This window comes from Cotesia glomerata, linkage group LG4, assembly GCF_020080835.1.
Source record: "Cotesia glomerata isolate CgM1 linkage group LG4, MPM_Cglom_v2.3, whole genome shotgun sequence".
In the NCBI taxonomy this organism is placed as follows: Eukaryota; Metazoa; Arthropoda; class Insecta; order Hymenoptera; family Braconidae; genus Cotesia; species Cotesia glomerata.
In genome coordinates, this window is record NC_058161.1 from 28,573,289 (window position 1) to 28,598,886 (window position 25,598).

The 25,598-nt window shown below is 32.1% G+C and overlaps 2 protein-coding genes across 5 annotated transcripts in view; one reads left to right on the top strand and one right to left on the bottom strand.

The window, feature by feature from the left end:
• The window catches only part of LOC123262433 (cilia- and flagella-associated protein 206-like), a 47,176-nt gene that overhangs the window by 20,644 nt on the left and 934 nt on the right, over positions 1 to 25,598 (bottom strand). For 2 of the 3 annotated variants that reach the window (XM_044724640.1, XM_044724641.1), the window contains exons 2-5: positions 20,644 to 20,842; positions 20,415 to 20,565; positions 20,111 to 20,291; positions 17,354 to 17,523 (exon numbers count right to left, since the gene is read on the bottom strand). In XM_044724640.1, the coding sequence (XP_044580575.1) occupies positions 17,354 to 17,523; positions 20,111 to 20,291; positions 20,415 to 20,565; positions 20,644 to 20,748 (607 nt within the window). In that variant the 5' untranslated portion in view covers positions 20,749 to 20,842. The remainder of the gene's footprint in view (positions 1 to 17,353; positions 17,524 to 20,110; positions 20,292 to 20,414; positions 20,566 to 20,643; positions 20,843 to 25,598) is intronic. The other variant, XM_044724642.1, reaches the window with a different exon arrangement.
• Positions 7,631 to 11,822, top strand: LOC123262431. Of its 2 annotated transcripts, none has more exons than XM_044724638.1 (3): positions 7,631 to 8,106; positions 9,063 to 9,599; positions 10,535 to 11,822. In XM_044724638.1, exons 2-3 carry the CDS (start codon positions 9,119 to 9,121, stop codon positions 11,818 to 11,820), a joined length of 1,767 nt encoding a protein of 588 aa, XP_044580573.1. In that variant the 5' UTR covers positions 7,631 to 8,106; positions 9,063 to 9,118; the 3' UTR covers positions 11,821 to 11,822. The 2 variants fall into 2 exon arrangements, with proteins under 2 accessions (XP_044580573.1, XP_044580572.1); XM_044724637.1 differs by having other exon boundaries at positions 7,631 to 8,101; positions 9,110 to 9,599.

Sequence of the window (25,598 nt, forward strand, 5' to 3'; positions counted from 1 at the left end):
GATCTCGACGTTTGAAGGTCACAGGAAGCTTTCCTGACTATCCCCGTGAGGTTGTCACGGTGTCTGTATGTATATGTGTATGTGTGTGTGTGTGAAAGTATGTGAACCGCTTATAACTTTTGAACGGCTTGACCGATTTCATCGTGGTTGGTGCCATTCGAAAGGGCTTGACCAAACTTAGATTTTGAAAACTATTTGGACTGATTCAGATCAATAGATTTAGAGAAATCTTCAAAAAACTGAAAAAAAAATTTTTTTCAAATGTAGTTTTTTTTGGAATAACTTTTAAACGGCTTTATGGTTCAATTCCAAAAACTAATCAGCTCTTAACCTCAAAAAACCACGTCGATCGCCACCAGTCCGGTCAAAATCGGTTGATTCGTTCGAGAGATATCGTGAACGAAAGAAAACCGAAAAAAGTGTTTTTTCGGAATAACTCCGAAATTCCTAGCGCGATTGATTCAAAATTTAGGATTCTTTGTGAAGCTTGAAAAACTGCGTTGAATGCTGCCAACCGCGTGAAAATCGGTTTATTGATTCAAAAGTTATTGCGGTTTAAAAATTCAAGAAATAGTGTCTTATCAAATCTCTATCAGACTTTTGAGCTCGAAGAGCTCAAAAGCATAGGAAAGGAATCTCTTTGAGCTCGGAGAGCTCAAAATAACCCATAAATTGTATTTTTAAGCTCAAAGAGCTCAAAAACATCATTGGTGCAATTTTAAGCGCCTAAGTATGGAATTAGCGGGAAGTTGCAGAGATGGCCTTCAGGGTCAACCGTTTTCCTAATTTTTTTTCCGCAAGAGCAAGTGAATAAGGACGCATACTATATGTTTTAATAAAAGAGTGACAGAGTCCAGTAGTTTGCGACGCCACCACCGAAAGATGACCAACTATTGTATGGAGGGTCTTCCCTGATAGCCACCTTAATTAACTCAAACTTTTATTCAATTTACCTCCGAAATTTGTAGCCAACTTGATGAAAAAAGTTGCAAACCAAACATTTTTACTTAAGTTGTCTACAAGTTACACTGCAATTTGACGTCAAGACTTGTAGTACAAGTATTTTATCCAAGTTGTAGTAAAATTGTAGTACAATTTAACCAAAAGTTCGATGTTAACTTGTATTGAAATTAGGGCTGTAGATTTTAGTCAATTTGTTTACAACTGTTGTACTGTAAAAATTTACGGCAAACTTGATGTCAAGTTAACTGTAACTGCTGAAATCCAACTACTTTTAATCAAAGCGTGGCTATCAGGGTTATTATGTGACTGAACAGAAATTTACAGCTAGAAATTTAAACTAGCGCGATCAATTCAAAATTTGAGAACCTTTGTGAGGCTTGAAAAACTGCGTTGAATGCTTCTAACCGCGTGAAAATGAGTTTATTAATTCAAAAGTTATTGCGGTTTAAAAATTCAAAAAATAGTGTCTTATCAAATCTCTATTAGACTTTTGAGCTCGAAGAGCTCAAAAGCATAGGAAAGCAATCTCTTTGAGCTCGGAGAGCTCAAAATAACCCATAAATTGTATTTTTAAGCTCGAAGAGCTCAAAAACATCATTGGTGCAATTTTAAGCGCCTAAGTATGGAATTAGCGGGAAGTTGCAGGGATGGCCTTCAGGGTCAACCGTTTTCCTAATTTTTTTTTTTTCATACCCGGGGAAAAAGGTTTAAATCTGACCAGATATAATTATATCTGATCAGATATGGGATTGGAGAGATAATCACATCTAGTCATATCTGATCAGATCTAAATAGATATAACTATATCTGGGTTGAAAAATACATCAGACATAAAAAGATTTTATTATATCTGGCCAGATATAACTATATTTGTTAACTATTAATAAATACTTATAAACTATTTTAATAAATATACTTTCCTCCCAAATAAATATTTATTGAATGTTGAATAGTATATTACACACCTAGGGAAGTAAAGTAAGAAATGTCTCAGATCACATGTAATTGTTGACCGAGGCGAAGCCGTGTGATCTGAATTTAAGTTAATATTTGCAGCCAATTAATGTAACAAAAATGTAATTTTTCAAAGAAAATAAAACTTCTTTAAAAAAAAAAAAAAAAAAAGTAATGAATTAGTCTTTCAAGCGTCAGGTCCCAGGTTCGATTCCCGCGCTCGCCGTTGTTTTTTTTTTTTTTTACGGAAATAATTTTATATAATTATATAGGGCCATTTTTCGTATATAATTATGTATGAGTATATATAATTATATATAATATTTTTTACTCAGGCAATTTAAAGAGCTGACCAGATCTGATTATATCTGGCCATATCTGTTTATATATGGCCAGATCTAATCCGTTTTTCCCGGGTAGTTCAATAAAATTTCTATTGGTAGAGAAGCAATGCGGTGTATCTGGCTTATCTTATGACTTTACTCTTTGTAAAAATATTTTTAACTACTTATGATAAAAAATAATTTTATGCATTGTTTAAAATTATTTTAGATTATTTATAGTCTAAATAATCATATAATCATTTATTTATACTTTATCGAGTTAAAATTAATTTTAAATTAGTTTTAAATTTTAAATTTTAATTTTACCAATATTTACATACTGTCATGTGATTTTATAAGAATCAAAGTATTTGAGACTAGAAAAAATTGCTAAAAAATAACCTGGTAAAAAATATAGAAAAACTAGGTCTTAAACGAATTTTAAAATAATAAAAATTATTATCTTCACTTCGCGTGAATTATCTTAAACTTTAATTTCATGGATTAGATACCTATATTATTATTCAGTTACTTTATTCAAAAGTTTTTTAACTTCAGTCAATAAAACATTCTTTAACAAGAAATCCTTTAAAAATTAAAAATTTCTTAATACGAGTAAAAATTTATATAAAAAATATTTTTTTCATAATAATATTTTCTTAATAACTTCTTGCGATGAAAAATGATATGTATTTACTATCCTAATCTAGAATTATAAAAAAATTTTCTACCAAGGATAATTTTCGGTCGTAAATGTTTCATATCTTCCAACAAACATTTTGTAATTTTTTTTTAGTAGCGTAATGAAGTTTTTATTGGTAGGAAAGCAATGCGATGCTTCGTGCTTATTTTATGATTCATTTGATAGTAAGAAAAAAAAACTTAGTATTCCATCATACTTATTCGATATCTTCTTTAAGAACGTTGGAATCTCTCACCACTTAGTGAATACATTTAAAATGACTTCACATATTATAAAAATATTGTTAATTAGTATCGTTTTTACGATCTCCTTAATATCCTCCATAGAAGCATGTTGGACAAACTGTCCGGACTACGTGAGTAATTACAAAAAACATGTACCCCGTAAGAGAGTCATCAGCCATTTATCGGATTCGTTGAAATTACGCGAATTGGCGCTTATTGGCACACGGCATTCAGCATCAAATAGCGCAAAATTTGAGACGCAAGAGTTAACAATCTCACAGCAGCTAAACTACGGTGTACGTGTGCTGGATAGTGCGATTTGGTCTTCGTCCAACGTATTCTGGTTGTATGGTTGGTCAGCTTATTTTATGCCCTTCGATGAGTTTCTCAGAAAAGTGAATTCCTTCCTAACCGCTAACCCTCGAGAATTCGTGATGATACTGATGCGCGAAGAATGGAAGCCGAAAAGTGATGTGACCAAGAGCTACTGCAAAATAGTTCAATATTACCGTGATTTGGCGGACGGACATCGAATTGTAACCAAGTGGTCGGTGGAAGACACTATTGGTCAACATCGTGGGAAAATTCTACTAGCTGGGTTAGATTTGGCATTCAACAAATGCGATTTTGACGTCACTAATAACTGCCGAGTGCAGAGAACATCAATTCCAACTGATAGTACCTCGGATCTCGAAGACAAGTGGATTGATGTCAAGAACTTTCACGACCAAATTCATCGGAACAATAGTGGACATTGTTTCATCAATTTCCTGTCTGATTTCTCGGATGGAAATACTTGGATATTAGCGGTTAGAGGTTATTTTACGAAGAGATATATTAAATGCGAAGCGCCCATCAACGTCCGCATGGCAAGTTATTTTTCTAACCCTCATCGTGCACTGATTATTGTCATGGCGGATTATGTCACCCAAGAATTAGTTGATAGTATTTTGAGTACTAATTTTAAAGGTGATTCATTTTACACCAATTATACTGATGATTCCTAGTAAATCGTATGGATTTTTATGACTCTTATAATAGATAGATAATTTCCGGGTAAAATAGAAGTATGTTATCAACTTAACCCTTTTTTGCAGATAAATTAATTAATATTTCAATACTTAAATGTTATTGTTCAACTGCTCATGCGTTGGAATAGATCATGGGCATGCGTGGAACACATTCCAACGTATGCGCGGTAGAACAATTAAATTAGCTAAGTTCAACCATAGTCCTCTAAATTAAAATACATGAAAGTCTTGAAGTTAGTCAAAGGTCGAAACTCGCAAAAAACGGGCCACGATTCATTATTGGTTAAAATTCAAACGCGCGTGTAGCGCGTTATTCAAATTTCTAGTATCGAAAATAAAAGCGAATAATTGTAAAATATTTTCTTCAAGAGTTGATATATTGTAAAGTTATAAATGTTTGGTAATTTTTTTGTGAAAATAAATTTATTAAAACTTTTAGTACTCAAACGTCAGAAACTTTTTTCCGTTATTATCTTAATTCAACAAAAGTGATGTTAGCTATAAATTTGGTCCTTGATGTATCATTTGCTTATTCAATTAATAAAGAAATATTATTATCAATTTTTATCTTTTATTTAACTATTTCTTTTTATCTATTATTCGACAAATAGACATCAATTGTCATACAAATGAAGATCGAACTGTAAAAAATTATTTTAATTCAATTAAGATATTCTCTTCATGAAAAAAATGATTATGATAGACGGTTTTGTTCAACAATTTTTTAAAATCCATCTTCTTAGGTTTTGTCCTTTATCCTTCCAATCGATAAGTACGGTCACTCAAATTAAGGGTATATTATCGAGTCGACACAGAAAATTTGACAACCATAAATTCTATAAAGCTAATGATAATCTCGTTTTCTGCTAAGAGCATTTTTTTTTTCTTTAAAAACTAGTTTCTAGGTTAAAAATAGCAAAAAATGAAAGTAAAATACCAAAAGAATATTATATCTCATTCAAATACCGTTTTATTCTTAATGTACTATAGTCTTTAAAAAAAATTTTTTTTTTCATTTTTAAAGATAATTGCACCTTTTGACAAAAAACGTGACAGAAATGTCTATAAAAATATAAAAATTTTCCGTCTTCAATAACTTATGATATTTATAATATTTTTAACTTCCCGCTAAGAAAATCGAAAATTTTCAAAAATCGGGAAGTTATTGTTTTCACCCCGTTTTGCAAAAATCGAGTTTTCATCAGATCTCGACGTTTGAAGGTCACAGGAAGCTTTCCTGACTATCCCCGTGAGGTTGTCACGGTGTCTGTATGTATGTATGTATGTGTGTGTGTGGGTGTGTGTGTGTGTGTGTGTGTGTGTGTGTGTGTGTGTGTGTGAAAGTATGTGAACCGCTTATAACTTTTGAACGGCTTGACCGATTTCATCATGGTTGGTGCCATTCGAAAGGACTTGACCAAACTTAGATTTTAAAAACTATTTGGACCGATTCAGATCAATAGATTTTGAGAAATCTTTAAAAAACTGAAAAAAAATTTTTTTCAAATGTGGTTTTTTTGGAATAACTTTTAAACGGCTTTATGGTTCAATTCCAAAAACTAATCAGCTCTTAACCTCAAAAAACCACGTCGATCGCCACCAGTCCGGTCAAAATCGGTTGATTCGTTCGAGAGATATCGTGAACGAAAGAAAACCGAAAAAAGTGTTTTTTCGGAATAACTCCGAAATTCCTAGCGCGATCAATTCAAAATTTGAGATTCTTTGTGAGGCTTGAAAAACTGCGTCGAATGCTGCCAACCGCGTGAAAATCGGTTTATTCATTCAAAAGTTATTGCGGTTTAAAAATTCAAAAAATAGTGTCTTATCAAATCTCTATCAGACTTTTGAGCTCGAAGAGCTCAAAAGCATAGGAAAACAATCTCTTTGAGCTTGGAGAGCTCAAAATAACCCATAAATTGTATTTTTAAGCTCGAAGAGCTCAAAAACGTCATTGGTGCAATTTTAAGCGCCTAAGTATGGAATTAGCGGGAAGTTGCAGGGATGGCCTTCAGGGTCAACCGTTTTCCTAATTTTTTTTTTTTCATACCCGGGGAAAAAGGTTTAAATCTGACCAGATATAATTATATCTGATCAGATATGGGATTGGAGAGATAATCACATCTAGTCATATCTGATCAGATCTAAATAGATATAACTATATCTGGGTTGAAAAATACATCAGACATAAAAAGATTTTATTATATCTGGCCAGATATAACTATATTTGTTAACTATTAATAAATACTTATAAACTATTTTAATAAATATACTTTCCTCCCAAATAAATATTTATTGAATGTTGAATAGTATATTACACACCTAGGGAAGTAAAGTAAGAAATGTCTCAGATCACATGTAATTGTTGGCCGAGGCGAAGCCGTGTGATCTGAATTTAAGTTAATATTTGCAGCCAATTAATGTAACAAAAATGTAATTTTTCAAAGCAAATAAAACTTCTTTAAAAAAAAAAAAAAAAAGTAATGAATTAGTCTTTTGAGCGTCAGGTCCCAGGTTCGATTCCCGCGCTCGCCGTTGTTTTTTTTTTTTTTTTACGGAAATAATTTTATATAATTATATAGGGCCATTTTTCGTATATAATTATGTATGAGTATATATAATTATATATAATATTTTTTACTCAGGCAATTTAAAGATCTGACCAGATCTGATTATATCTGGCCATATCTGTTTATATATGGCCAGATCTAATCCGTTTTTCCCGGGTAGTTCAATAAAATTTCTATTGGTAGAGAAGCAATGCGGTGTATCTGGCTTACCTTTTGACTTTACTCTTTGTAAAAATATTTTTAACTACTTATGATAAAAAATAATTTTATGCATTGTTTAAAATTATTTTAGATTATTTATAGTCTAAATAATCATATAATCATTTATTTATACTTTATCGAGTTAAAATTAATTTTAAATTAGTTTTAAATTTTAAATTTTAATTTTACCAATATTTACATACTGTCATGTGATTTTATAAGAATCAAAGTATTTGAGACTAGAAAAAATTGCTAAAAAATAACCTGGTAAAAAATATAGAAAAACTAGGTCTTAAACGAATTTTCAAATAATAAAAATTATTGATAGTTTTGCATTAGTTAGTAAAAATGATTATTGTTAATATAAATTTATATGTAATAAAAGACCTGTCAATAATAGGATCAATGGTATGTCAATAATCGGCTCTTTGAATTTTTTGCGCTGTTAATAATGCATATATTCGACCTGTTGGTTTTAAGTTGATATAATAACTATTAAATGTATTGCTATTAAAGTTAATTAATTAAATTATATAAGTAAAAACAATGACTAAGGTGTCCTATAAAAGGAAAGTTGACAATATTGATTTGAAACATGATAAAAAAATTCAAGTATTCATGGTCACTCTTATAGTGTCAATAATGGGGACTGTTACCTTAAGTAAGTCAGTTCATTCTATAATATTATAAGCAGCCATAATTGCTTATAATTAAAAATAAAAATCAATGACTGACGTGACTCTTCTTTCGTTCATGTCAAAACTAATTACTGTCAGTAAGCCGTTTATTTGCGTTGTAATCGACACATGTAATTACTTAAGCGGCAATATAGTTAGGATCAGTGCAAACAATAAATACGGAAGTAAACTACTTCTATGACCTGATTGGTATAGAGGTAATCTATTGAAGAACATATTATTATACAAAGCTATTAACTCCACGTAATTATATTCATTGCATTATTTTTTATTAAGTGGCACGATTGATGACAACAGTGGAGTAAATTTTTAAAATGATTGCTCTTAACTGGATTCAATTATTTTTTTATTTTTTATTCTTCAACGGTGTTGTTTTAGTACCGAATATGAACATGAGTTTCGAAGAGAACCGATTTTCCGTCTTGTCAGGAATTTTGGTAAGGTCCCGAGTAAAAATGAAATTATTATTTTTTACGGAAAAATAATAAATTTCGTTCGACCGCCGCACCACCGCTGCACGACCGCCGTTTGGCGGACTATTACGCCGCACGCTAAAAATTTACTCCCCCTAGCATCGCCGCACTACCGCTGCACCACCGCCGCACCAATGCTAAATCATACCTACAATTTCACAAAAAATGGTATCATAATTAATTTATCACGCAATAATTAATTAATAAATAATGCGACTAGAAATCTTTATGTAAGACCTATTGATCAACCTCCTTTTAATCGAATGCCTAATATTAAAAAAAAAAATTTTTTTTAAATCAGGCCAAAGCACCGCGAAATTATTGATTTTTTTAGTCGTATTGTTGATGTAGATTTTTAATTTCGTCCTCGGGTTGCACAGAAGCGGTACGCCTATCGAAATACTCTGAAAGAATTTTAAAAATTGAACTGTGATGGGATTCGAACCTGGATCGTCTGCATGGAAGTCTCGAACATTGCCAACTGCACTGCAAGCCATACTTAACTTAAAAAATTTAGTTAAGCTATTTGAATGATCAACGAATATATTATTTCAATGTATATACCATCAAACAGTGGTATGGTGCGGCGGTGGTGCAGCGGTGGTGCGGCGGTCGAACGAAATTTATTATTTTTTCGTAAAAATTAATCATTTTATTTTTACCCGGGCGCGTCACAGCTGTGGTGCGGCGGTGGTGCAGCGGTGGTGCGGCGAATAGAAATTTATTTACTTGTCACGGCGCTGGTGCGGCGGTAGTGCGGCGAATAGATAAATTCTTTACTTGTCACGGCGGTGGTGCGGCGGTGATACGGCACTTGTAAAATAACCAAAATTGTCACGGCTGTAGTGCAGCGGTGGTGCGGCGCTTAAAAAGCCGTGCAGCGGTGTTGCGGCGGTGGTGCGGCGGAATTCTGTTTTTACTCGGGGTATAAAAAATTTTGAAATCTTTCTTCTAATAACCATTTCGTTTTAGAAACATCTTATGGACTGCAATCATGATAATAGAAGGGCCATAATCAATTGTGACACTGATAAAAATCTGATCAAGTCATTTTCTGACTTAGAATCAGCAGTTACTATTGTTTTGAATTGTAATTTATCAGCAGTCAATCAACTTACTATTACAAAACGGAGTTCGTTTATTGCAGCATTTGATGGTTCTTTGCATGAAATCGACAGAATTCTTCACAAGTTTAACCAATCACCGTGGTGGAATGTTAATTCTATATTTTATATTCTAAGTGGATCAAAAAATGGTTGTAGTGATGGAGAACAAGTTCTAAAGATTGCTTGGAAATTGAATATTCTAAATTGTTACTTTGTATGCTTTGATTTTACGCGAAAGCCATTTATTTTTACTTTTAATCCTTATTCAAAATATGCGCCGGATCCATGGAAAATTGTTCGAGAAATCACAGAAAAATATGATTATATGGCAATATACAATCGACCTTTCACTAAAAGTGAGTAAATTCAGTTCTAGAAATATGTTTATTATGTCACCCATATAGCAATCTTTTTCAAGGCTTGAGCAAGTCTGGTTTCAATTTTAATAGTTGTTAGTGTCTTTTTTTACCTATGGGTCTTGCTCCAGATACATGTAGGCAAATTCAATTGACAAGTCTTAAACAAGTCTTGTACAAGAACTTTGAGCCAGATAATAGCTCAAGAATTGTGTAAGAAAGTTGAGAAAATCTGAAGATGCTTGTCGATAAACTAACCATATCAATTCATAAGAAAGACTGACACCAAAAGCATGCTGAATATATACTTGTGCAAGACATGCTCAAATCAAATATTTTCGAATGACCGTTCGCATCATTCTACCGCTCCTAATATTTACTATAGGATCAGTGCATCTCATTCAGCTTAACCTTTTAGAGTATAGACCTACTATTTTATCGATAAAGACAAAATTATTTTAAAATGAGCACCACTGAATCAATACATCTTCAAGTAGTGGAGGGGAAAATGTGCTATAAAATATATAATGCATCATGCATCTTGAGCAAATCTTAAACAAGTCACGCTTCAACATTTGCTGTTAGTTTTTGGTTTACAAATGCTTCGGAAATGAACATATTACTGAGAATTACGGATCTTTAGCAAATCTTAAACAAGTCATGAGTAAGTGTTTGTTGTGAGTTTCTGATTCAAGGAATGCGTCAGAAAGTTTTTCAATGCACCTTGCATTAGACTTGTCTCATATTCTTGCACAAGATGTCTTGAGCTAGTTATATATAAATCTTGAACCAGTTCTTTCGACATGAACTTGAGCAAGACCCATAAGTAGAAAAAGACGCTATCAACTAGGGGTTTGCTCACGACGCTGGCCCCTAAATCTTGCTGAAGTACATTTTACCTGGGCAACAATTCGAATAATTGAAATAATTCACAGGAAATATATGCACGAGCTTGAGTTTCGATCGGACTAAATATTTAGATAAAGCAGTATTAAATGTAGCTCTCTGCCTACCTTCATCAAAATCTTACCTCCTACCGAACTTGAATGAAGAGAACCACAATTTAATTTATACGCACTTTGAAGGTGACATGTTAAAACTGTTAAAAAAGGGACTTAAAATTACCCTTAAATACAATTACGACGTGGAACCGATTGAAGATCCATCGAAACCTCGTGGTGTGTTGATCCGTTTAATAAACAAAACAACTGACGTCGCTATGTGTTTGGCCACTCACGAAATCATATTTGATCTTCTTCCTAGCCATCAAATTATTTACACTGGTTATACAATTTTCTCGAAAAATCGTGGACTTCGCAGCCCATTGGAAAAAATGTACGATTTCTACGGACCAATGATGATCACAGCTACAGTTATCATTTCAGCAATCACCTATTTTGTTATTTGGTACATCAATAAATTGCGAGGTCATTGGTTCGCTATTTTCGAGATTTTCCGTCTCTGGACTTCGACATCACTTTACTCAAAAATTGATTCTCTGGCTCTTCGAATTTTTTTTGGAGTAATATTTATCTATTTTTTGATACTTCAGGCAACTTTTAGCGGACATTTGTCTAAATTTCTCACGAATCCTGAATTGAGACACAATGCTGAAACATTAGAAGACTTGAAAAGCAGAAGATATGGAAAATTTTGCTATTCTCCACCCAGTAGATATTTATTTGTAAATGACAACATTTTAGAGCTGAAGTCTACTCCTACAATATTTTTCAAGGGTATTGAAGCAGTTTTGAAGAATGAAATGGATGCAATGATTGGCATTCACTTTGGTTTCCTTGTTGGTTTCAAACGCATGAAGTTGGCGAAAGATACTTTCAAAAATTATTACCTGTCCAAAAATTTCATTAGAGATACTTATGTATTATATGCTCTTCGCCATGATTGGCCGCTCAATGAAAAATTTAATAACTTCATAATATTGCTGGAAGACACTGGAATTTTACTGAAGCTGAAGAATGATTTGGTTTCTGATCTTGAATTGCTATTAATGCCAATTGAACTCAATCCTGAGTTTAAGCCTATTGATCTAGAGTCGTTACTGTTTATTCTCTATTTTTTGGGAATTGGGCTCACTACAGCTACTTTTTGTTTCATACTTGAAAGATGGCAGACAAAAAAACACAATTTTTATTCATTTAATAGAAATCGAGCACATATGATTGAAAAACGAAGAAGGCGAGAATGTATTATTAGTGTTTAAATCCTTATCGAGGGTTTTCTGACGCAACCTCGTCTGACGCAATTTCAAAAATGACAAATTTAGAGATGAGGTAAAAAATGGCTTATAAAGAATTAATCCTACATCTAAAAACAATATTTATCAATTGTATTACCTAAAAATACTATCATGTTTATTATTAATCTGGTTTATCTTTTTTTTTCAGTAACGCGTTTATAGTTAATTAGCAATTTTTCAATTGAACCTTTTCATTTTTAATAATCGAGATACGTGGCGCTCCGTTTGCAACGGGATTTTTGAACGGAACTTGGCGCCAGATTCTACCGAATCTGTAGAAATTACCGTGATTTGGCGGAGCGACATCTAATTGTAACCAAGTGGTCGCTGGAGGACACTATTGGTCAACATCGTGGAAAAATTCTACTAGCTGGGTTAGATTCGGCATTTAATAAATGCGATGTTAACATCACTAATAACCCTGATAGCCACACTTACTATATAAATACTTGTAGTATAGAAAGTTTGGTCAAAGTTAACGTTAAGTTCACTCCAAAACTTGTACAGTAAAAGTTATATACAATTTGTGTTGAAGTTGTATAGTAACTTAACGTTAATCTACTGCCGCAATTTGAATCTAAGTTTTAACCAACTTTTAATCTATAAAAAAGTTATTGTTAAGTTGGAATGATTTTTTAATAAAAAATTACTGTAAAATTTATAAAAATTAAAAATGAAATTTTTTATAAATAATTTTTTGGAACAAATTTATTTATTTATTTGTTAAAAAAAAATTACAAAATAGTCAAGTGATTGCTAACTTCAATGTCATAGCTAGAAACAAAAAACTATTAAATTAATTCAATTCACTCACTTTATATTTATAATTGCAAATACAATTTTACATTTTATACACTATAGAAATATTTTGTCAGATATAAGTGATTAAAGCGTTCCGCGATGTGTGTCTCAGATAGCTCATCTGGTAGTGAGCTGGGCTCGTAACCAGACGATTCGGGTTCAACTCAGAGCCTTAACTACGCTTCATGGATTCTTACGTCGACCACTTTTCTGGAAATCTGGGAGACTATAGCGAAAAACAAGGAAAATGATTTCATAGGTAGTTTGAAATTTATGGACATTTTTGTCATGTTCTTTGACGTAGATGGATTTATCTTTTCAAGATAAAATTAGTAAACATAACTAATTACATCGCTGCAACAGTAAACTTGGGCATCACAAGGATTGGAAATCTAGATTGTGTGTACAAGTAATATGCATAAAAGATAATATTATTACAGGAATTAAATATAGCGTAATGAAAAAATGAAGTATTACGATTTTCTTACAGAAAATGGTAACTTTCGATATTAATATCAAGTGGCCACAATTTAAATATTTTCATCTGTGACTTCAGTAATAGTTATATTCGATGTTTCCTCTGCCGGTATTACTGTGACGATTGGTCGATGATAACTAAAGTACGTTACAAAAGTATTGGATGAAACATTATCAAGATATCTCACAAATACAGCATCTATTGTTGTTCCATATTTGGTAGTAGATTCTCTTGGATTGTTGTTGATTTGCAATTGAAATTCTTTTTGAAGAAATGTCATTAATGGCATTGATTCAGCTCTTGCAAAATTTACATTAAAATCTCCAGCTAAAATTAATGGTAGTTTATGTTTATTCGTTTTAAAAATTATTGAACCTCTTTGACTATAAGGAAATAACCTTTCATGTAAAAATGAAATTATATGATCCATTTTGTTATTAGGTGAAATGTATACTACAATCATAATTAATTCACTTCCGTCTTCTAGTTTAACATGTGAAGTACACATATCACCAATAGATGTTTGGGAAACATGAACTTCTGTAGCATTTTGAACTGCTAGATCCATATTGAGTGTAGTAACATGTGAAGTGTTGTTGTTTTTGTAAATGGCCACTCCAGCGGCTCTAACATTTTGTCGTTTAAATTTTCCAATACAATGAAAGTTACATAAGTCAACTGCTTCATCTGCAGGACACCATGTTTCAGTTAGTAACAAAAAGTTACTATTTCTGCAAATATAATCTTGTAAATCAGCAGCATGTTTTCTGAGGCTTTGACAGTTTAAAGTGTATATGGCTAATTTATTTCTGGAGTTCATAAAATCAGTGATCAATCCTTGCAATGTAGTAAGTCTGTTTAAAGATAATCTTTCAAATTCGTGCTGTAAGCTGGAAACTGATGGATCAACTCTCCTTCCATGATAAAATCTTAAATCATCCGTACTGTTACATATAAACAACCCTTCAGCACTTCGCACTTCGTTACTCGTGTTAAAGCTACGTAAAGTAATGGAATACTATGACTTTTACTATACTCATACACCACTTCGTCATAAGTACCTCCTTGAGACTTATGAATAGTCATAGCACATCCTGATATCAATGGAAAATGATTTCTTTTTCCCACAATAGTTTTATTATTATTGAGTGATATTGTTGAAGTTCGACGCACAATAGGCACAGCACGTTTATCGATATTATGTTCTGCAACAAAGGCAGCGGCTTTTCTTCTAGCCACTGTACCAGTGTTTTTATCTGGAAAAACTAGCCGTATGCGAGTAACTTGATTTTCTTCGTTTTGTTCGATATGAATAAGGTTTCCAACGGTGCCATTAGCTAATCCGTCTACCACGTCTATGTTAGTTGTAATAATGTAAGGTTTGCCAATAAAAATAATTTCGTATGGCAACCCTCCTGTATCAATCACTGACATCTTGTGTAATTTTTTTCTCGTATTCGCTTCCTGCTCATGATTAGTACAGCCAGAAATTACGTCTATTGCAATTGAATCTATTTTATTTTCAATTTGTACTCAAATCTTAGTTAATTATTGCAATATATGACTAAAGATTTGCAAATATAAAGTTTATTAATAAATTTTCCCATATTAATTCCTTCATGAATAATAAAAAAATAATTAATTGAAGATAATATTTATATAATTATTAATCTTAATATAATTTATATAATTACTAATATGATTAATATGAATATAATTAATTAAATATAAAAATATAATAATTACATTTATGGACACTTGAAAAATACGATCTACTTACTGATGACTTGGTGGTATGCCATAGTGTAGTTTCACTTTCTTTGCACAGGGTTGATCACTTTGATCTTCTGAGTTATCACTATCACACATATTTTATTGTCAAAAATTAAAATAAAAATGTTTCACATCAAAATTAAATAAAACGCAGGTTATGTGTACCGTAGTAAACAACAACGTCGAACTGAGTGAGAAGCCATACCGTACACTCTACTACATATAAAATATATATATATCCACAGATTCGGTAGAATCTGGCGCCAAGTTCCGTTCAAATCCGTTGTAAACGGAGCGCCAGACTACCGAGTGTGTTTACTGTAAGCAGAACGGTATTTCGAGGTTGCAAAATTTTATTTAATTCTACGGTACTTCTTGTTCCTAAATTTTATATTATAACAGTAATTCATACTTTATTTTACTGATATCAATTAATTATATTCAATTATAACAATTAATCTACTTGAAATTATTAAATTTTATCAGCACAAACTATAGCAAGCTCAAAAATTTCGATCCTGACTTTTTTTCGATGTAAAAAGTGACATGCCACAAACTAAGTAATTCGAGAATGGATGGTGATAGTCCAATAGATGGGAAACTACAGTTAAAAAAATAAATTTCACAGCTTGCATCTACACCCGCCAGGGTGCGCTGCAATTATTTTTACATAAACTGTAGCTTCAAGGGGATAGTTTGCTATAAAAAATGCAGCCAACTTGAAATTTAAGTTGGTACCAATTGCAAATTTTTATTATAATTACAAAAAATACTAAAATCCGAACGAAAACAGTTTCACTGTAAAAAAGTCGCGCCAAGTCCACGTTCATAAGACTATTAAGAAAAAAAATTTTTATTTCTTTACAAAAAGATATAAAATAAAAAATTAAAAAATCCAAGTAACCGATATGGTTGTATATGATTTTTGGACATTAAAAAAAATTTTGTTGTAAATTTAAAAATTAAAAGAAACAATTTTGGAACGTACTTGGTGTGCGTCATTGTGTACTTCAATTTTTTTTAAAAGTCCTAGTAGATAGATTTTAGGAATTTCATAAAAAGTGAAATATTTCGTAACCACGCACACTAAATATCTGATACTAATTTACAGAATTTGAGTCGATCAATTTTGAGAAATCTCAAAAATAAAATTTCCAAAAATTCGTTTTTGGAAATATCTTTTAAACGGCTCAACCGATCAATTCCAAAAACTAATCAGCTTTTAACCTCAAAAAACCACGTTGATATCCACCAGCCCGGTCAAAATCGGTTGATTTGTTCGTGAGATATCGTTGTCGAAAAAAATTGGAAAAAATGTTTTTTTCAAAATTTCTATGAAAGTTTTAGTCTGACCAGTTTACGCTTAAAAATTTTTCAAAGAACTCAAAAAACTGCGTTGAATGCCGTAAACCGCGAGAAAATCGGTTAATTCATTCAAAAGTTATTGCGGATTGAAAATTCAAAAAATAGTGTTCTATAAAACTTCCATTAGCCTTTTGAGCTCTTCGAGCTCAAAAGCACAGAACAGCGATTTATTTGAGCTCGGAGAGCTCAAAATTACACAAAAATTATATTTTTGAGCTTGAAGAGCTTAAAAAATAAGTGAATTGTTGAGCATTTAGGTATGGAGGTAGCAGGAAGTTGCAGAGATGGCCTTTAGGGTCAACCGTTTTCCTAATTTTTTTTTCTACTCTCAGCTTATAAAAAATTTTTTCGTCTGATTGTCTTCAGTCGTGAACGTTTTATTTTATTTTTTTTTTTTAGTATTATTTCTTTCGAATAGCTAAATTGAATTCCTATTTGAAGAAAAACGATGCAGTGTTTCAAGATTATCTTATGACTAATATGATAGTATGGAAATAAAACTTTGTGTTTAGTCATACTTAGTGAATTTCTTCTTCAAGAACGTTGCAATATATAACGACATAGTGGGTATTGAAAATGGCGTTAAACTTTGTAAAAATATTTTTAATTAGTATCGTTGTTGCAACTTACTTAATATCCGCCGTAGAAGCATGTTGGTCAAAATGGCCGGACTACATAAGTACATAAAAAAAAAGTCCGCATGGCTAGTTACTTCAGTAACCCTCATCGTGCGCTGGTTATGGTCATGGCAGATTATATCACCCAAGATTTAATTGATAGTATTTTAAGTACTAATTTTAGAGGTGATTCATTCTACACCAACTTTACTGATGATATGTAGTGAATTATATGAATTTCCATCGCTCTTATAATGAATTGATAATTTCTTCGAATAAAATATTAGTTTGTTCTAAACTGAACCATTTTGCGCAGATGAATTACTTATCTAATTGTAATATTGACGATAAAATGTAATTGGTATAGATTTTAACTTTAGATTTTTATCCTCGGTCAAATTTTAAAAATTAATTTTTAAGTATTACATTAATATTAATATTAAATATTTAATAAAGTACTTACAATTATCGATACCTTGACCGCCACGCTGACAATCTTTGTTGAACAATCTGATTCCTGCAACGATGCTCATCAATTCAATCAGTTGTTTGTTTTTAGCCTTTTGCGAATATGTTACAAAATTGGTAACTTCTGAAGGTAAGTAAACAGTTTGTAACGCCATGGCAGCTTCTCTGATACAATAATCAATTAAATAATAGACGAAAAGTTTGGATAATCCAAAAGTGCACGCCTCATAATCTTATTTTCCATAATACAATTGATTAAAATGAAATACAAATACTTTTAAATCTTTTGCGTCATTGTTCACCCACAAAAGAAAAGGTACTGCGCATGTATTATAAACAAACCTTATTTACATAGATACAGATATACAAACGATTAGTGGATTTTTAGTTTATTGCTAATTATAAATAAACTACCTAGAATTAGACCGTGATTTTTGAAAGGACTTAGTTTTAAATCATACTGAAGCGTATAAAAAATAAGTGGACTTGATCAATTAACTTAAGTTTTTCGGCAGTTATATGACCACGCTAGTTTTCATACATACACGGAAAAAAAAATCCTATGAAAAATTACAATAGTAACATCGTAATCCAGGACTAGACTTTCAGTAACTTGATTTTTACGATGCTGCCTTCTACAGAATACAATTTGACTTATTGAAAATTACGATGTTATTTAGTAAATTTTTAACTTCCCGCTAAAAAAATCGAAGATTTTCAAAAATCGGGAAGTTATTGTTTTCACCCCGTGTAGCAAAAATCGAGTTTTCATCAGATCTCGACGTTTGAAGGTCACAGGAAGCTTCCCTGACTATCCCCGTGAGGTTGTCACGGTGTCTGTATGTATGTGTGTGTGTGTGTGTGTGTGTGAAAGTATGTGAACCGCTTATAACTTTTGAACGGCTTGACCGATTTTATCGTGGTTGGTGCCATTCGAAAGGGCTTGACCAAACTTAGATTTTGAAAACTATTTGGACCGATTCAGATCAATAGATTTTGAGAAATCTTCAAAAAACTGAAAAAAAAATTTTTTTCAAATGTGGTTTTTTTGGAATAACTTTTAAACGGCTTTATGGTTCAATTCCAAAAACTAATCAGCTCTTAACCTTGAAAAACCACGTCGATCGCCACCAGTCCGGTCAAAATCGGTTCATTCGTTCGAGAGATATCGTGAACGAAAGAAAACCGAAAAAAGTGTTTTTTCGGAATAACTCCGAAATTCCTAGCGCGATCAATTCAAAATTTGAGATTCTTTGTGAGGCTTGAAAAACTGCGTCAAATGCTGCCAACCGCGTGAAAATCGGTTTATTCATTCAAAAGTTATTGCTAGAGCTTGGAGAGCTCAAAATAACCCATAAATTGTATTTTTGAGCTCGAAGAGCTCAAAAACATCATTGGTGCAATTTTAAGCGCCTAAGTATGGAATTAGCGGGAAGTTGCAGGGATGGCCTTCAGGGTCAACCGTTTTCCTAATTTTTTTTCCGCAAGAGCAAGTGAATAAAGACGCATACTATATGTTTTAATAAAAGAGTGACAGAGTCCAGTAGTTTGCGACGCCACCACCGAAAGATGACCAACTACTGTATGGAGGGTCTTCCCTGATAGCCACCTTAATTAACTCAAACTTTTATTCAATTTACCTCCGAAATTTGTAGCCAACTTGATGAAAAAAGTTGCAAACCAAACATTTTTACTTAAGTTGTCTACAAGTTACACTGCAATTTGACGTCAAGACTTGTAGTACAAGTATTTTATCCAAGTTGTAGTAAAATTGTAGTACAATTTAACCAAAAGTTTGATGTTAACTTGTATTGAAATTGGGGCTGTAGATTTTAGTCAATTTGTTTACAACTGTTGTACTGTAAAAATTTACGGCAAACTTGATGTCAAGTTAACTGTAACTGCTGAAATCCAACTACTTTTCATCAAAGCGTGGTTTATTAGGGTTATTATGTGACTGAACAGAAATTTACATATTCCTTCCGATAGCGTAAGGAGATAAACCTTGAACTTGTCGCGGAGAGGACACCGATTTTTCGGTCATACAGAATTATTTTTTCGGTGACCTAAATTTCTTTTTAATTTGAGTGATAGAAATTTACGATGTTGCGTCGTATAAATTACGATGTTTGAGTTCTGGTCCGGCACTACAATGTCCTATACTAAAAATTACAATGTTTTCATTGTAATTTTTCGTACAATTTTCTTTCCGTGTACATTTGACAGCCGGACGTCCACAGAATAATTTTTTTAAACATGTTTTTTATTTATTTAAAAAGTTTAATGTCTTTTTTTGCTCGACGGGCAGAAAGCGTCAACTTTTGGCCCGCTGCGCTAAACGAAAGTGCCGCTTCCTGCCTTCGTCGAGCAAAAAAATAGTATAAACTCCACGGGAAGTAAATAAAAAAGCCTCAGATCACATGTTTGTTGACCTCGGCTTCGCCTCGGCCAACAATTACATGTGATCTAAGACATTTCTTACTTTACTTCCCTAGGTGTGTAATATACTATTAAAAATCTCATAAGTGTTGTAACTAGTGTTTTTTCATTACATTTATATGTAAATATTGTCTTACAAGTGCGATAGAAAATAAATAGAGACAATTTTTGTTCAAGAAATCGCTTGATTTTTGTAAGGCAAGAGTAAAGCACAACCTTATCCGCTTTGCTTTTGAGGCGTGCAATAGTCGAATAAATAAACTAATTATATTTGATTTATAGCCTTAATGTTTTAAAGATAAGAAATACATACTTCAAGACAGGCGGTGTCATTGTATTTCCAAGGCCGCTCATCATCGTAATGACGATTAAAATTTTTTGATAAATTTTCTCGATATCTCGGTCAGCAGTCACGCGAGAAATTTTACAAATTTCACTAATTAATGGACATAATTTTTTTTCTAGTCGTTGTCGGCATTTTCTTATTACATCACCTGGAAATAGATCTTCAAGTAATTATAAATTTTTTTTTAAACTATTTCATAACCTTTTTTATAATAAAGAATTTTATTCAATGTGACTTCATTATTCAAAATTAATTGAAAAATAATATATACTTTTATTCAAATAATAACGCGCAAAATTTAACTGCATTTTCAAAGTTATCAAACTTGGATTTTTCTCCAGTAATTTACTAATAATAACACTGATTTTTTTGTTCATGTCTTCATTCAGATTATAATGTGGATTCAACTGATGCAAGTTAGCCTAAAACAGTCAAGCAATTAATTACTTCTAACATAATATTCAGGAGGTTAGAAAACTCTTTTTTTTTTTAATACTTACAAAAAATAGAACAAATTCTTTGGTGACAACAACATTTTTGTCGTGACAATCGTCGATGATTATATTTATAATGTTTTTCTTAGCGAAAGTAACTGACTCATTCATACTTACAGATATATTGCACTAAAAAAAGTAAAGCTTACATGGAAAACATACTAAATGTTTGATCGATTTCTCTTGGTTATGCTCAGTAAGAAATCTATTTAAAAAAAAAATTCATGTTTGAATAATCTTTGAAGGATTAAATAATCATTTGTAGAAAGAAAAGTTATTCTCATCATAAAAAATTTAAGAAGTTATAATGGTGAAAAAAAAAAAAAATAAATAAAATTTATGCAATTGACTCGATAATTATTATAAAACTAATTGTAAAAAAGATCTACTCTAATAAAATTTTTTAAATAAATCGACTTTGAGAAACAAATTTTAATGTAAAAAATTATCTCGGAAAAACTGGTCTACTTCAATCATAGTCTCCCTTTGTGCTATGAACATCTGACACCTGACATTTTCGGCGACTTTTTTCCTTCTTTTTTCTTGAGCATCTTCCTTCATTTTTTCAATTTTCTTCTTATTAAAGCCATATTAAAGCAAATTTTAAGGGAGTTGGTAAAGAACGGATAGGGGAAAGGGGGGGACCTACTCAGTGGGAATTTTTCCGTAATTGAAAAAATAATCAGACAGCCCAGACTGGGAATCGAACCCAGATCTCTCGGTTACGCGCCAAGGGCTCTACCAGTTAAGCTATCCGAGACTGGGATAGCAGACGCTATCTGCTCATCAGCGTCTGCCAAGTCAAGGAGCTTCATAATTTCTAAAACAGAAGTTTTATTCGGCTCAATGACTAATGGCTGGTGAGCAATCTTCCTCTTCTTGGTTGGCGGAGCATAATCTCCAATGTCTGAAAGAAGATTATGTTCCGCTATCTTTCTCTTCTCTTCTTGTCTTGGCACCGTCAGATCCTTTACGGCAGAAGCTTGAAGTTGAGGTCCCTTGATGACTCTCCTGAATAGCGCAGTGATGGCCTTATTCTTCGTAGGTGATTTTGAGTCCAAGATTTTCTTATTTGAATTGTTAGATTCATGACAATGATGTAGATGATGACGATGATGATAGTATGATGATGAATGTTATAACGTTAATTAGAATAATTGATTTATTTAAGTATCCAAATGATTAATAATTAATGAAAATTTTAACCCTAATAGTTAAACTATTAATAATGTATATTGTATATTGTTGCGGATATAGTGGTCGAAGGATTCAATGGTAGGGATATAATCCCTTGAGGATATAATGGCACAGATATAATGTTGCAGATATAATGTCACGGATATAGTGACGTAGAACCAATAATGAGACTTAATTAAAAATAAAAAAAAAAATATTTTTTGTGTCAAATTTTCTGGGGAAAAAAATGGTTATAAATATTTATATTAAATTGTTTTTTCGGGTCTATTGATATTGAATATTCAAGAAAGTACTTACAAATATCAATATTGGTCTCAAAAATATAGACGCGCCAAAAAAACAAATCCAGGAGTACGAAGAGAAAGAATAACGAGAGAGGGAAAAATCGGAGCTTGCGGACTAATAAGAGAGAGACTGGTAGTGGGGTATTGAAGCGAAGCCTGATAGGCTGGATAGAACATACGAGAAGAGGACGGAGCTCAAAGCTAAGTTGAAGTAAAGTCAAGGCCTTCAACGACCGATATTTGAAGTTTCAAGTCGGCAGTCAAGAGTATACCACTACAGTAGTCCAGTCTCTTATGTCGCTAGAGGTTTCATCAAGTTGACAAGCCTGAGTATGCAACGAACTATTTATCGCCATTGTTATATGTAATTCTGACAATTACAATTTATAACATTATTTATCTTCTTCAATTTGTACTAAGCAAGATCAATGACTACCCGAGAAAAAATTTTTCTATATAATTGTATATAATCATATATGGAATCACATATATAATTGTATATGAGGTTATATATAATCATATATAACTATATATGGAATTGTATATGAGGTCATATATAATTATATATGACTATATATGGAGCAATATACAGCCATGCAGGATTATATATTGTTCCATATATAAGTATATATAGTTATACATGATTATATATGGAATTGTGTACGAGGTTATATATAATTATATATGACTATATATGGAGCAATATACAGCCATGCAAGATTATATATAATCATATATGATTATACAGTAGAACCTCGTTAAGTCGAACCTCAATAAGTCGAAAACCTCCTTAACTCGAAGAAATGTTTCATCCCCTTCCCTCCAAGCCCCAAAACCTCCGTTGCTCGAAATTTTTAACCTCTATAAGTCGAAGTGATTAGTGAGTTCCTACAAGTTATTTATGTACATACTTTCCCTCTATAACTCGAAAAATTAAATTTTACCTCTGTATCTCGAACATAGCAATGTTTTATTTTATAACATCTACAACTTGATTGTTTGAGACTTTTAATACCTTTAAGAATTTGCCGACAGTGTAAGTATACACTGATAAAAAAATTAATTTGACTCAAGAGCCAAAATCTTGAACCAAGAATACCATTTTGACGAAAATGATTTTCTTGAGTCAAGAGAATAAATTCTTATGATAAAAAAAATTTACTTATATCAAGATTAATTTCTTGACTTAGTTCAAGATTTAGGCTCTTGAGTCAAGTTAATTTTTTTATCATTGCACTCACGTTAATACGAATTTAAATTTTAAAACTTGAATTTTTATTTATTTTACCCCTCTACCTCAAAATTTATAAAAATGAATCTCAACCTCTTTATGTCAAAACAAATTTTTTTTTGGTAATCATAAAAAGTGCAAAATGATGTTTATAATTACGTTTAAATAATTCTGAAATATAATTTTTGTTACATTTCCTATGAGATGTAACGTGTCGATTATTTAATTTCTCCAATAAGGAAAATTATCTTTACGTTTGCAATAATTTTATTTATTCTAGACAAAAGAATAGCTCGCCGGGAACCAGATTTTTCATCAGAGATAACCCTCAGTTTTAAAATGTACAAATTTTAGCTTTGTTCAGCAAAATTATACATAAATAATATAATAAAAAATGGCGATCTCCAGAAGAATTAACTCCGCTACTAACTCAGCACGTCTGATCCTCCTGGGTACTTTCGCTGTGGGTCTCGCGTTGAACTCCGTCGTTCACCGCTTTAGTCTTCGGATTTGGATCTACCGTTGTTGGACCTAGACTTAGTCGTTGACGCCGCTTGAACACCTGGACGTGGCTTCCTGTCTCCGGACTTTGTCACTGTCCCCGCGATTGATGCCTTCCAAATCCTCGACCTCGGCTTCGTCGACTTTTGATTCCCCGCTGACCTGCGCTGTTGAACTCTGCCTCGAGTTCTCGATGTTAAGCTCACTGTTGACTTCTCCGTATGTACCTCGCTGTATCCGCCGTTGGTTTCACTGGTGAATCCTTTGTTGACTTCGCTGTTGAATCTGCTGCTTGGTCCTCCTTGGCTTGGTCCGTCTTCTTCAGCTCCTCGGATCACAGTGAAGTTCCAGTTCAGTTCAAAGAATCTTTATTGATATATTTACAGTTACAAGTTTTGTTTACAATATTGTTGCTTATAATTCCTGTCTTAATGGACTCTACTTATATTAAAATTTACATTACATATATTTGTGAAGAGTATGTTATTTTTTTTTTTTTTTATTTAATATTTATTTTATTTTTAGGAAAAATGTTATCAAAACCTAAATTAATCATCGTTTATTGCCTTACTTACTAGTTAACAAGGCCTTACTTACTAAATAAACTATATATATAAATAATAGTAGCCCTTTGGCTTATTTCTTTTTAATTATCATTTGATGAGGAACTTTATATTTGTTCCATGGGTTATATTCAATATTACATATATTACTTAGAATTTCTAGTGTGTTAAGTTTATTTTCATAGAATTTAATAGTATGATTTTTTATTATTTCTTTAATCGTAGGCATGTTTAATTCTTTATGTAGATCTGTTATTTTTGTTCTAGGTTTTGCATTATTTATCATTTTTAAACATTTATTTTGTATACATTGTAGCTTATTGTAGTGATTTTTACATATGTTACTCCAAATAGGGCAAGCATATAATAATATTGGTCTTATACACATTTTATAGATAATAAGTTTATTTTTTAGCGTGACCTTACTATTTCTGTTAATTAAAGTATATAGCATGGATATTGCTTTGTTTGCCTTATTGATTATTGCTTGTATGTGTGCTTTGTAATTTAATTTGACATCCAGAATAAGTCCTAAATATTTCGCCTCGTTTACCAGACTAAGTTCATTGTTATTGAATTTAAGTGTGTTTTTGGGATGTTTTTGTTTATATGTAAATATTTGAATTTCTGTTTTAGCTGCGTTAATTTTTATTTTCCATTTAATGAAGTATTTTTCGAGTATATTTATATGTGTTTGAAAATTTTGAAGGATTACATCTTTGCACCAAGAGGATGAAAGAATGAAGTGAAGTTCCACGGCAGTGCGCCGTCTTTTAACCCGTTGAATTTGGTGGAGGTGGAAGATGCGCGAAGCGCACTACACCGTGGTTCTCCCTCCTCCGCGGTTCTGCGGGACTTCTCCCACTACTTGTGTTTGCCGTTGCTGACTGCTTGGGGACTGTATTATGTTTTTTTTATTGGTTCTCGCAAGCTCCGATTCTTTTCTTGACTGCGTGGGGACTGTATCAGATATTTCATTGGTCCTCGCAGGCTCCTATTTTTTCTCGAGATCTAATTGGTCCTCGCAAGCTTCGATTATTTCTTGGTTGATTCAAACACTTAAACTACTAAATTTATAACATTTTACTTATATTTTAACGTTTATGTTATAGAGATATATTGGTCTGCTCTGAAGATCTTTTTTGAAGATTAATTAACAAAAAAAAAATCCAAAAAAATTTTTTT